The 13,299-nt window shown below is 40.6% G+C and overlaps 2 protein-coding genes across 3 annotated transcripts in view; one reads left to right on the top strand and one right to left on the bottom strand.

Moving 5' to 3' along the window:
* The window catches only part of plxdc1 (plexin domain containing 1), a 31,838-nt gene extending 27,760 nt beyond the window's left edge, over positions 1-4,078 (bottom strand). For both annotated transcript variants that reach the window (XM_063002792.1, XM_063002793.1), the window contains exon 1: positions 3,848-4,078. In XM_063002792.1, the coding sequence (XP_062858862.1) occupies positions 3,848-3,923 (76 nt within the window). In that variant the 5' untranslated portion in view covers positions 3,924-4,078. The remainder of the gene's footprint in view (positions 1-3,847) is intronic.
* The window catches only part of LOC134321188 (dickkopf-related protein 3-like), a 45,655-nt gene that overhangs the window by 19,142 nt on the left and 13,214 nt on the right, over positions 1-13,299 (top strand). The window lies entirely within an intron of this gene.

Raw genomic sequence — 13,299 nt, 5'->3', positions numbered from 1 at the left:
GGCCAGCCTTCGCTCCACACGTGCATCAATGAGTCTTGGCCGCCCATGACCCCGTCGCCGGTTTACCACTTTTGATAGAGGTGCAGTTTTGGAGATGCTCTGACCCAGTCGTCTAGCCATCACACATCAACTTTGAGGATAAAATGTTCACCTGCTGCCGAATATATCCCACCTACTAACGCGTGCCGTGATGAAGAGATACTCAGTGTTATTTACGTCACCTGTCAGTGGTCATAATGCTATGCGTGGTCACATATTCATCTAGGTCAGACCTAAACCCAGCTGTATCTCATCAGGTACCCGTGGAGCATGCTGGGAGTTCGCTAATAGCACTGCCGTTGCTTTAGACATTGACAAACTGTGTCATACGTACGTGCGCATGCATACACATACATACACACACAAAGCTGCACATCTGTACATATACACACACATGTGCACACATGTACACACAGGGCCTGGGAGGCTTAATCAGCGTGCAGCGCAGGAGGGACAGGGGCCAAAGAAAGTAGAGCAGAGGGAGGAAGAATCAGGACTGCTAAAAATACAACATCTCCAAGGAGGACAGAAATACACCCACACACACCCACACACACACACCCACACACACACACATTAGGTGTGTGAAAAGAGAACAAATGTATGAAGTCCACCCACACATGAGATCACGCGCTGTTTCGTAATAGTCTTATAATTAAATCTGTATGTCAATTCAGCACAGCTGGAACATCTGTAAGTTGGGACAAATAATTATTATTAATATGTACACCGATCAGGCATAACATTATACATACACCCACTGTCCATTTTATCGGCTCCACTTACCATATAGAAGCACTTTGTAGTTCTACAATTACTGACTGTAGTCCATCTGTTTCTCTGCATGCTTTTTTACCCTGCTTTCATGCTGTTCTTCAATGGTCAGTGACACAGTGACACTGACGTAGTGGTGGTGTGTTAGTGTGTGTTGTGCTGGTATGAGTGGATCAGACACCTCACTGTCCCTGCTGGACTGAGAATAGTCCACCAACCAAAAATACCCACCCAACAGCGCCCCGTGGGCAGCGTCCTGTGACCACTGATGAAGGTCTAGAGGATGACCGACTCAAACAGCAGCGATAGATGAGCGATCGTCTCTGACTTTACATCTACAAGGTGGACCAACTAGGTAGGAGTGTCTAATAGAGTGGACAGTGACCCCCACAGGACCACCACAGAGCAGGACACAGCAGCGCTGCTGGAGTTTTTAAATACCGTGTCCACTCACTGTCCACTCTATTAGACACTCCTACCTAGTTGGTCCACCTTGTAGATGTGAAGTCAGAGACGATCGCTCATCTATTGCTGCTGTTTGAGTCGGTCATCTTCTAGACCTCCATCAGTGGTCACAGGACGCTGCCCATGGGGCGCTTTTGGCTGGATGTTTTTGGTTGGTGGACTATACTCAGTCCAGCAGTGACAGTGAGGTGTTTAAAAACTCCAGCACAACACACACTAACACACCACCACCATGTCAGTGTCACTGCAGTGCTGAGAATGATCCACCACCTAAATAATACCTGCTCTGTGGTGGTCCTGTGGGGGTCCTGACCATTGAAGAACAGGGTGAAAGCAGGCTAAAAAGGAATGTAGAGAAACAGATGGACTACAGTCAGTAATTGTAGAACTACAAAGTGCTTCTATATGGTAAGTGGAGCTTTAATGTCATAATGTTATACCTGACACACACACACACACACACACACACAAACACACACACGCCAAGCTTTTGTTTTTTACCACTTTTTTAAGTTTTAATTAACAGGGTCAGACCCCCCACTACAGACCCCCCCTATAATACAAACCATATTCACGCTAACATCGACGTCCCTTAATGTGATTTGTGTTAGCACTCACATTTGTCACTTCTAATTTATCAAGCGTCCATTATCATAAGTACCCTGAACATTACCAGAGTTTCTTTTCCGTTTCTATCACACGAGAGAGATTTTGTGGACAAACAAAAGAAGCGGTGCTAACCCACGGTAATGATGTGTCGCCACATCCCGCCGCCACATTTGCAGTTAGCAGCTGCGGATCTTCGGTCGCCGGGTCTGTTTGTGTACGGGTTGGCGTGTGTGGCTCGGCGGAAACGCAGACGCTGCTTTATTTTATACGTGCTGGAGTGAGAGAGCGGGCCGTTACTGTGAAACAAACGAGAAACAGTCTGTGTGTTGTCCGTTTCCTCTGAGTCATCGGGATCCTCGGGGTGAAACACATGCGTTTATACGAGGCGTCGGTGCAGATTGTGGTGAGAGAAAACAGAAACAAATATAATAGCTAGAACAGAGTTCGAGCACATACAGTATATGTATGTATAGGTAGGTGTGTGTGTGTGTGTGTGTGTGTGTGTGTTTCATACACAACAATTACCAACAGGTGTAATAAATAAATAAAAGAAATTCCAACATTGCAGCAACAGTTTAATATATGTATATTGTGTATATCTAATATGAATGGTGTCATGTAGTTTAGTATAATAAACTATACCAGCTTATACTATAGTATAATATACCATAATATACTGTACCACACTGTACTGCACACACTGTACTATACAATACACTACACTAGACCATAATACACAATACTACACTATACCATAACATACTATATCATTGTACTATACTTTATTATCCCATAATACACTATACCATCATATACTATACTATATTACACCATACTACACTATACTGTAATATGGAATACCACACTATACTACACTAGACCATAATACACTACAGTACACTACACTACACTACACTATACCATAATACCCTATACTACAGTATACCATAATACACAATACTACACTATACCATAGCATACCATACCACATTATACTATATTTCATTATCCCATAATACACTATACCATAATATACTATACTATATTACACTATACTACACTATACCATAATACACTATACTACACTTCACCATCCCATAATACACTATACCATAATATACTATACTATATTACACTATACTACACTATACCATAATACACTATAGTACACTACACTATACCATAACATACTATACCACACTATACTACACTTCACCATCCCATAATAAACTATACCACATTATACTACACTACACTATACCATAATATACTATACTATACCACACTATACTATAACATACCATAATATACTATAATAAACTATAATAAACTACCACACTATACTATACTGCACTAAACTATACATTAATATACTATAATAAACTATACCACACTATACTATACTGCACTAAACTATACATTAATATACTATAATAAACTATACCACACTATACAATAACATACTATACTACACTACACTATACCATACCACAATATACTATACCACACTATAGTATACCATAATATACTATAATAAACTATACCACACTATAATATACTACACTAAACTATACATTACTATACTACATAACACTATACCATACCATAATGTACTATACTACACTATACTGTACTACACTACACCATACAATAATATACTATACCATACCATACTACACTTTTCATACAATTGTATTTACTGTATAGTATTATACTCAACTTAAAATACAGTGACAGGCAAGGTTGTTAGATCAATACCCCTTTTTAATGCTTTTTTTTTTTAAACTGAAGGTTACTTTCCTCTATCAAAGTTTAAATAAAAGATCATCTGTGGTGGAAAATGATTGTTCACTTATTTGTGGCACTAAGAAAAATTGTTTAATTTTGGCATTGCAGCGCTAGCAGCTAATGGTGACTTTACAGATGTTTTTCTAGCACAGATGTTGTGTGCAGTTCTTACCTGACACCTCTTGGCTCCATACTCTGGCAAGTTCTGCCTGGGAGAGACAGAGAAACAACACGGCACACAGACTCATGGCCAGCCTTCTGCAGCCCTTCGCTCTCTCCTCTTCGTCCTCCTCCTCTCACTCCTCCTCTCGACTCGACTCCACTCTTCTTCCTCCTCGATGCCTCCTCTTCCTATCACCTACTTTCTCTTCCCCCTGTTTCTCCTTTCACTTTATCTTCAGTCCTCTCACTTCCCTCCCTCGGATCTCTTTTGCTCTCTCACTTTGACTCTCGGAGTAAAGAGAGATGTTTTTGTTGCTCTGTCTTGTTTGACTGAATTCTGGGATGTTGTACTCATGGTAATTTGAGAGTTCAAGGTAGGACGGGTGAGCTGACTAGTTCAGAGAAAGAGTTCTCCACCTCCACTCTCTCTCCTCTCTCACTCTCTCCTCTCTCTCTCAGCCTCGATTTGAGGCCAGGCTAAGATTATCCCACTTCCAAATATTTATATATTTCAGCTTTTCCCTGTTCTTCAAAAAAACTGCCTGAACCCTGAGCTGTAGCTAATGCCCCCTAGTGGTGATGTTACTAAACAAAGGGGGAAGCAAACTGTTCCTCCCATAAGGGAATATCAGTGTTCCATCAACTTATATACACATAACACAAGGACATATACAGTAGAAGTAAGTACAGTAAGTCTGTATAGAAGCACTTTGTAGTTCTACAACTACTGACTGTAGTCCATCTGTTTCTCTGCATGCTTTGTTACCCTTCTTTCACCCTGTTCTTCAATGGCCAGGACCCCCCACAGGACCACTACAGAGCAGGTATTATTTGGGTAGTGGATCATTCAGAGCACTGCAGTGACACTGACATGGTGGTGGTGTGTTAGTGTGTGTTGTGCTGGTATGAGTGGATCAGACACGGCAGCGCTGTTACTGCTGGACTGAGAACAGTCCACCAACCTACCGTGGGCTTCGGCCATGCCCTCCGTCGGACATAGCCAATCATGCCACTCCTCATATAGAATAGGTGGGCAGACGTATCTGTCTATGACGTGTCTATGAATTGACATTATACAACCCCAAATCAGAAAGAGTTGGGACAGTATGGATAATGCAAATACAAAATGCAGTGTTTCTAACATTCAATTTGACTTTTGTTTCATTGCGGACAGTTTGAACCTGAGATATTTTATGTTTTGTCTGGTCTGCAACACATTCCCGAAAAAAGTTGGGACAGGGGGCAGTTTAGGGTTAGTAATGAGGTAAAAAAAAATACATAATGATGTGATTTCAAACATATGATGCATCCAGCTTTTGTACATCCAGCACAAATGCCACTTAAAACTCTACTGTGCAAAAAAAGAAACTTTATGTTAACCACGTCCAGAAGCGGCGTCGACTTCTCTGGGCTCTGAGGCATCCGAGATGGACCATAACACAGTGGAAACGTGTATTGTGGTCGGACGAATCAGTATTTTTAATCTTTTTCAGAAGAAATGGATGCTGTGTGGTCCGGACCAAAGATAAAAAAGGACCATCCAGGCTTATCCTTAGTCTGGGCAGTTCAGTGCTATCCTATGAAGTTTCCACTTGCCAATTAACCAATTGGTCTGACAGGGGGGTTTACAGTTTATTATGGTTCTGTAAGTTCCTCCATTCAAGTGTTTTATGATTTTAATGCTGAGACTTTCAGAAGCAGGTTTATCTTCACTAAGGTGCAACATATTTAGACATAAATAAACACTGTACACTCCCACCAGGCCTCCCAATGGCCAACGCAAATACTGAAGCATACTTACGCTGACCCACAGCCTGTCACTATGACAAGAACAACATAGCCATAGCTTTGGCACCGGCAGAGCCTGACTGGCACAACAAGCCGATCAAGAGGAACAAGTCTAAGGATCCACACAGCTGCCGAGCATCTCCGATTGCCAATACTCCCACATAGAGATTAATTTTCCATATTCAAACCTAGAAACCTGTCCTATCGCATACACACACAAGCATGCTTTTATGTGTGATCATGAATACACTGGCAGAAAAACCTTTTTTGTCAGAGCTTTGATAACACCTCTGCAATCCAATTCTCAGGAAACGTTAACAAAATGCCAAACCATCAACACAGTAAAACGAGACTTGTTGCTCTGGATGAACAAAGGGTGTCGATATATTCAGCTTGTCTTGGATTAAGGATGTCCTTTAATCCTTCTTAATATAAAGTGATGGATTGAATGGACCCAATTGCAGTGGGTCTGTCACCACCTAGAAACACTAGTTGCAAGGCTGATAAACACCCTGTACAAGGAAGGGGGGTTAGGGTTAGGGTTAGGGTTAGGGCTAGGGTTAGAGAAAGGGGGGGTTGTTGCTCCAGCCTATCTCAGCTTTTCAATGGGCGCAAGGCACACAGTAACACCCTGGACGACACGCCAGTCCATCGCAGGGCAGACACACACACACACACCCATTCACCCATTTACCAATAGGGCAATTCAGTGTCTCCAGTTAACCTGACTGCACGTCTTTGGACTGTGGGAGGAAACCGGGTTGTTGCTGCAGCCTATCCCAGCTTTTCAATGGGCGCAAGGCACACAGCAACACCCTGGATGGGACGCCAGTCCATCACAGGGCAGACACACATACACACACCCATTCACCTATAGGGCAATTCAGTGTGTCCAGTTAACCTGACTGCACGTCTTTGGACTGTTGGAGGACACCGGAGCTCCCGGAGAGAGTCCACGCAGACACAGGGGGCATGCATTGCAAACTCCGCACAGAAAGGACCCGGACCGGACCGCCCTGCCTGGGGATTGAACCCAGGACCTTCTTGCTGTGAGGCTATCTATCTATCTATCTATCTATCTATCTATCTATCTATCTATCTATCTATCTATCTATCTATCTATCTATCTATCTATCTATCTGTATGTCAATACATTTGTCTATCTACCTGTCTGTGTGTCTATCTAAGTGACTGTCTGTCTGTCTTACTGTCTGTCTGTCTATCGACCTATCTACCTGTTTTTCAGTCTATCTGTTTATCTGTCTGTCTTCCAGCCTGTCATGTCTGTATGTCAATCTGTCTATGTACCTGTATCTCAATCTGTCTGTCTGCCTGCCTGTCTACCTGTCTGACTATGTATGTCTGTCTATTTCTTTATCTATCTGTTTGTCTGTCTATCTTATGTCTACCTGTCTGTCTACCTCCCTACCTTTCAGTCTGTCTGTAGTCTATCTATCTACCTACCTACCTGTATATTAATACATTTGTCTATCTATCTGTCTGTCAATATATATATCTGTTGTTCTGTGTCTGTCTACCTATCTATTGATCTGTCCGTCTATCTTATCTGTCTATCTGTCTGTCTACCTACCTACCGCCCTACCTGTCAGTCTGTCTGTAGTCTATCTATCTATCTATCTATCTATCTATCTATCTATCTATCTATCTATCTATCTATCTATCTATCTATCTATCTATCTATCTATCTGTCAACACATTTGTCTATCTACCTGTCTGTGTGTCTATCTAAGTGACTGTCTGTCTGTCTAACTGACTGTCTGTCTGTCTATCGATCTGTCTACCTGTTTATCTGTCTTCCAGCCTGTCATGTCTGTATGTCAATCTATCTATGTACCTGTATCTCAATCTCTCTGTCTGTCTGCTTGCCTGTCTACCTGTCTGACTATGTATCTGTCTGTCTGTTTCTTTATCTATCTGTCTCTGCCTGTCTATCTTATCTGTCTACCTGTCTGTTTACCTACCTACCTACCTGTATGTCAGTACATTTGTCTATCTATCTGTCTGTCATTCTATCCATCTGTCGTTCTGTGTCTGTCTACCTATCTATCGATCTGTCGGTCTATCTTATCTGTCTACCTGTCTGTCTACCTACCTTATTATTAAAAAACGTAATTAATTAGTAGCTTGTCGTGCGGCTGAGCGGTTAAATGTTACCAAGCACGTCAAATGAAAGCAGCATGCTTGTTGTTGTGCAGATGAGAATGGTTTCAAAACCCAGCCTGAAATACATTTGGTCCTGGACCAGCGTAAAACTGGGTCACGTTCCCTCATGGCACGTAAAACTAGGTTACGTAACGTAACGTTGGTTTGTTCCCACAGTTACGGGGGGCAGACACAGCTTATGGGAGCCGTTATTAGGGTATTTATGATTCCAAATAAACTCATTAAACACTTTTTTAATCTTTCGGTTGTATCTTGACATACCCGAGGCCGTGACCTTCGCAAGGAGGTGTATCTGACATGCTGATTTAGGGCGAAGGAGTAACACAATCATGATTCTTCTCATAAAACCAGATGACTCAGTATTTCTGCTCTTTGTTCATCTGACAGCTGAATGTATTTAATAGATCGCTCATTCCCACACACACACACACACGTAAACATACTCGGATCGAATGAATGACCTGTCAGATATGAATATTTACACTGTAAAACAGCCGACTGATGTGGGGCAGTGGTAACTCGGTGGTTCTAAACTACTAGAAGGCCTCTGTGAGTGATTGGAGGAGTAAAAAATAGTCACATGTGATGGGATGGAAAAAATCAACGATTGTGATGTCATAACAGTCCATTTTAAACTACCTATAACCTACGCTGGGTCTTTGACATATTTAAAATATTTGATTCGCCCGTCAAAAAAAGTGCAAAGATCATCAGACGGCAACTGCAAATGATTCAGATTCAGTTGTTGATGTGGATCCCGCTGAAGTAGACCCCGGCAGTGTTGCCAGTCCTTGGGATTTTTCTCAAGATCTTGGGATTTGGGGAATCGACTTGGTATTTGGGGATTTTGCCAAGTAATCTTGGGATTTTTTTGGTCTACAGTCATAAATAAGCAAAGGTGGAAAGAGTACTAAAATATTGTACTCAAGTAAAAGTACTATTACTTTAATGAATTTTTACTTAAGTACGAGTAAAATTACTAGTCTAAAAATCTACTTAAGTAAAAATTAACTCATTTAAAATGTACTCAGAGTAAACGTTACTTAGTTACTTTTTTTAACAGGAGAGGGTGACAAGTGGATATAAGCACAATAGTTGTTTTTTATTCAAATATTAAAAAAAAAACATGTTGATACCACATTTAAAACATTTAGGGATGTGTAATGTGTCATTTTAGTACAGACCATTCCATAAAACTTTTTCAAACCACTAGTGATGGGTCGTTTGTGAACGATCCGATTCTATTGAACGGCTCTTTAAAATGAACGAAAGGAACCGAGTCGTGCCTCAGGGAGTTATTATATATATATTTATATATAATAACTCCCTGAGACACGACTCGGTTCCTTTCGTTCATTTTGTATATATATATGTATATATACAGTATATATAGATATATACAGTGTATCACAAAAGTGAGTACACCCCTCACATTTCTGCAGATATTTAAGTATATCTTTTCATGGGACAACACTGACAAAATGACACTTTGACACAATGAAAAGTAGTCTGTGTGCAGCTTATATAACAGTGTAAATTTATTCTTCCCTCAAAATAACTCAATATACAGCCATTAATGTCTAAACCACCAGCAACAAAAGTGAGTACACCCCTTAGTGAAAGTTCCTGAAGTGTCAATATTTTGTGTGGCCACCATTATTTCCCAGAACTGCCTTAACTCTCCTGGGCATGGAGTTTACCAGAGCTTCACAGGTTGCCACTGGAATGCTTTTCCACTCCTCCATGACGACATCACGGAGCTGGCGGATATTCGAGACTTTGCGCTCCTCCACCTTCCGCTTGAGGATGCCCCAAAGATGTTCTATTGGGTTTAGGTCTGGAGACATGCTTGGCCAGTCCATCACCTTTACCCTCAGCCTCTTCAATAAAGCAGTGGTCGTCTTAGAGGTGTGTTTGGGGTCATTATCATGCTGGAACACTGCCCTGCGACCCAGTTTCCGGAGGGAGGGGATCATGCTCTGCTTCAGTATTTCACAGTACATATTGGAGTTCATGTGTCCCTCAATGAAATGTAACTCCCCAACACCTGCTGCACTCATGCAGCCCCAGACCATGGCATTCCCACCACCATGCTTGACTGTAGGCATGACACACTTATCTTTGTACTCCTCACCTGATTGCCGCCACACATGCTTGAGACCATCTGAACCAAACAAATTAATCTTGGTCTCATCAGACCATAGGACATGGTTCCAGTAATCCATGTCCTTTGTTGACATGTCTTCAGCAAACTGTTTGTGGGCTTTCTTGTGTAGAGACTTCAGAAGAGGCTTCCTTCTGGGGTGACAGCCATGCAGACCAATTTGATGTAGTGTGCGGCGTATGGTCTGAGCACTGACAGGCTGACCCCCCACCTTTTCAATCTCTGCAGCAATGCTGACAGCACTCCTGCGCCTATCTTTCAAAGACAGCAGTTGGATGTGACGCTGAGCACGTGCACTCAGCTTCTTTGGACGACCAACGCGAGGTCTGTTCTGAGTGGACCCTGCTCTTTTAAAACGCTGGATGATCTTGGCCACTGTGCTGCAGCTCAGTTTCAGGGTGTTGGCAATCTTCTTGTAGCCTTGGCCATCTTCATGTAGCGCAACAATTCGTCTTTTAAGATCCTCAGAGAGTTCTTTGCCATGAGGTGCCATGTTGGAACTTTTAGTGACCAGTATGAGAGAGTGTGAGAGCTGTACTACTAAATTGAACACAACTGCTCCCTATGCACACCTGAGACCTAGTAACACTAACAAATCACATGACATTTTGGAGGAAAAATGACAAGCAGTGCTCAATTTGGACATTTAGGGGTGTAGTCTCTTAGGGGTGTACTCACTTTTGTTGCCGGTGGTTTAGACATTAATGGCTGTATATTTAGTTATTTTGAGGGAAGAATAAATTTACACTGTTATATAAGCTGCACACAGACTACTTTTCATTGTGTCAAAGTGTCATTTTGTCAGTGTTGTCCCATGAAAAGATATACTTAAATATCTGCAGAAATGTGAGGGGTGTACTCACTTTTGTGATACACTGTATATATTAGGGCTGTCGAAGTTAACGAGATTAACGCAATCTCAATTTAACGCGATTTAAAAAAATAGTGCCGTTAACGCAAATTCTATTTGGCCCTGCGAGTCATCCGTAGTTCATGTTGAGACTTGACCGTGCACCAACGTTTTAACGTCGGACTTGCCACTGTTTGTTTCATTTGCGGTTTGTTAACATAATGTAACCGAGCATTGTAGTGATGCACTTGCTTAATAAAGAAATAAATACACGGTATATTCACAAGTTGTCGGGAGCAGAACGCTTTATTACTTCTTCTGTTACGGTACCGAATAGCAAACAGCTAGAGTTATACCGTTAGCCAAGCATGCTATTCCATGCACTATGGAAGCCCCAAAGGGTCAAAACACACATGTTTGCTGATGGAGAAATTTTAACCTACAATCTGACATATATACGAAGTCAAGGGTCTCTGCTGGATAGTATTACTGCCTAGTATGTGAGTGAATAAAACTCCCTTACAGTTTTCTCTTGTCCCAGCAGTTTTTAACATAAGTACATTTAGCATAAAATGTGTTCACCATTTTAATTGTAACATTTCACTTAAAAATCCTTGTTTTCTATAACATTTACACAGATTTTTTTTTAATGCGATTAATCGCGATTAACTACTGTATATGAAATTCTGAGATTAATCGCGATTAAAAATTTTAATTGTTTGACAGCCCTAATATATATATATATATATATATATATATATATATATTTTTTTTTTTTTTTTTTTTTACTACTCAATTACAGTAACGCGAGTAAATGTAATTCGTTACTTTCCACCTCTGTAAATAAGGAATGACAAAGTGTACTACTACTAAATAATAACCCTTGGTTGTTGCTTGGCATTTCTACGGCTACTGTACATTTACTTCTTTTCTTCTTTACATTTTCTTGGACGCTAGAACATGACGTCAAGTCTGTTGTCATATATCCATGCGTTTTACCTCTGTTTTTTTTTTTGGTAATTGTCTTGATAGATTGCAGGAATAGATCTGCGTCAATCGTTGTAGTGTGAACAGTTTAAAATCTGATTTTCTCATGGCATCGCTTGATGAATGCGATCATGGATCTTGTACACTGCCACATAAAAAAGCAAAAGTATGGTATAGACAACCATTTAATGAAAGCACCAAGAAACACCAAGATATTTACCTTCATCCTGGTTGAGAACCGCTGCATTAGAGAGCGGTATCAAAAGAAACATCAAGGCTCATCTTATATTTGCCAAAAGTAAATGAACACCCAATGACCCCCAAGTCTATTTGAATCAAAAGACTTTTTTTTTTAAAGACAAGGCTCCACTTATATCTGATGTAAAGTTAACACAGCATGACACATAAGGTACAAAGTTAAAGTCAAAACCCTGACTAGGTCACTATATGTCAAGACCTCAAAAAGGCCTTCAAGCTATTCTGCAAAGATGAATGGGTCATCAGAAGTGTTTGGTTGTGGCTGCATGTGACAAAAGCAGTTAAGATTTGTGGTGATATAGGCATTGCATAACTTTTTTCTTTTAATAAAGGCTGAGCATGACAAATATGCAAAAAAATGAAGGAGTAAATTAAAAAATTTTTAGGGTATCCTGTTAAAAGAGGCAAATCTGACAGGTCTATATGTGCCCAGACTTTGGAATTATTTGGAACTATTGGAATATGAAATAAATAAATAGCATCCAAAAAGTTCTTAATGTTCCAGATGTTACTAGATTCATAATAATAACCTTTAAAGTTCATGAAATAAGGTGAGCATGTTATTTAAACAGGGTGTTCACCAACCGTCTATGATTAAAAGCCTGACCAATCTTTGCTCCAGATCTTTCTCCTGGTCCTCCTTCTTGCCCTACCATTAATCACACTGCCCATCTTTTGGGCACAGAACTGCAGCATGGTTCTGATTAGATCAGGAATTTTTACAGACCTACTGTTATTAGAAATGCTTTCTGGGAAATGGGAGGATCATGAGAAAATACCAGCATCAGAGATCTACAGTACATTTAAACCAACTGCACAGGTCATGTTAAGCCATGTGTAAGTGTGTCTACCTATCCATCTGTCTGTCTACCTATCCATCTGTCTGTCTGTCTATCCATCCGTCGTTCTGTCTGTCTATTGATCTATCTGTCTGTCTTTCTGTGTTTGTCTACCTATCTATCTATCTATCTATCTATCTATCTATCTATCTATCTATCTATCTATCTATCTATCTATCTATCTATCTATCTATCTATCTACAGTGTATCACAAAAGTGAGTACACCCCTCACATTTCTGCAGATATTTAAGTATATCTTTTCATGGGACAACACTGACAAAATGACACTTTGACACAATGAAAAGTAGTCTGTGTGCAGCTTATATAACAGTGTAAATTTATTCTTCCCTCAAAATAACTCAATATACAGCCATTAATGTCTAAACCACCG

The sequence above is a fragment of the Trichomycterus rosablanca genome, chromosome 10 (assembly GCF_030014385.1).
Source record: "Trichomycterus rosablanca isolate fTriRos1 chromosome 10, fTriRos1.hap1, whole genome shotgun sequence".
Taxonomy (NCBI): domain Eukaryota; kingdom Metazoa; phylum Chordata; class Actinopteri; order Siluriformes; family Trichomycteridae; genus Trichomycterus; species Trichomycterus rosablanca.
This window is presented reverse-complemented; position numbering and strand designations above follow the sequence as displayed.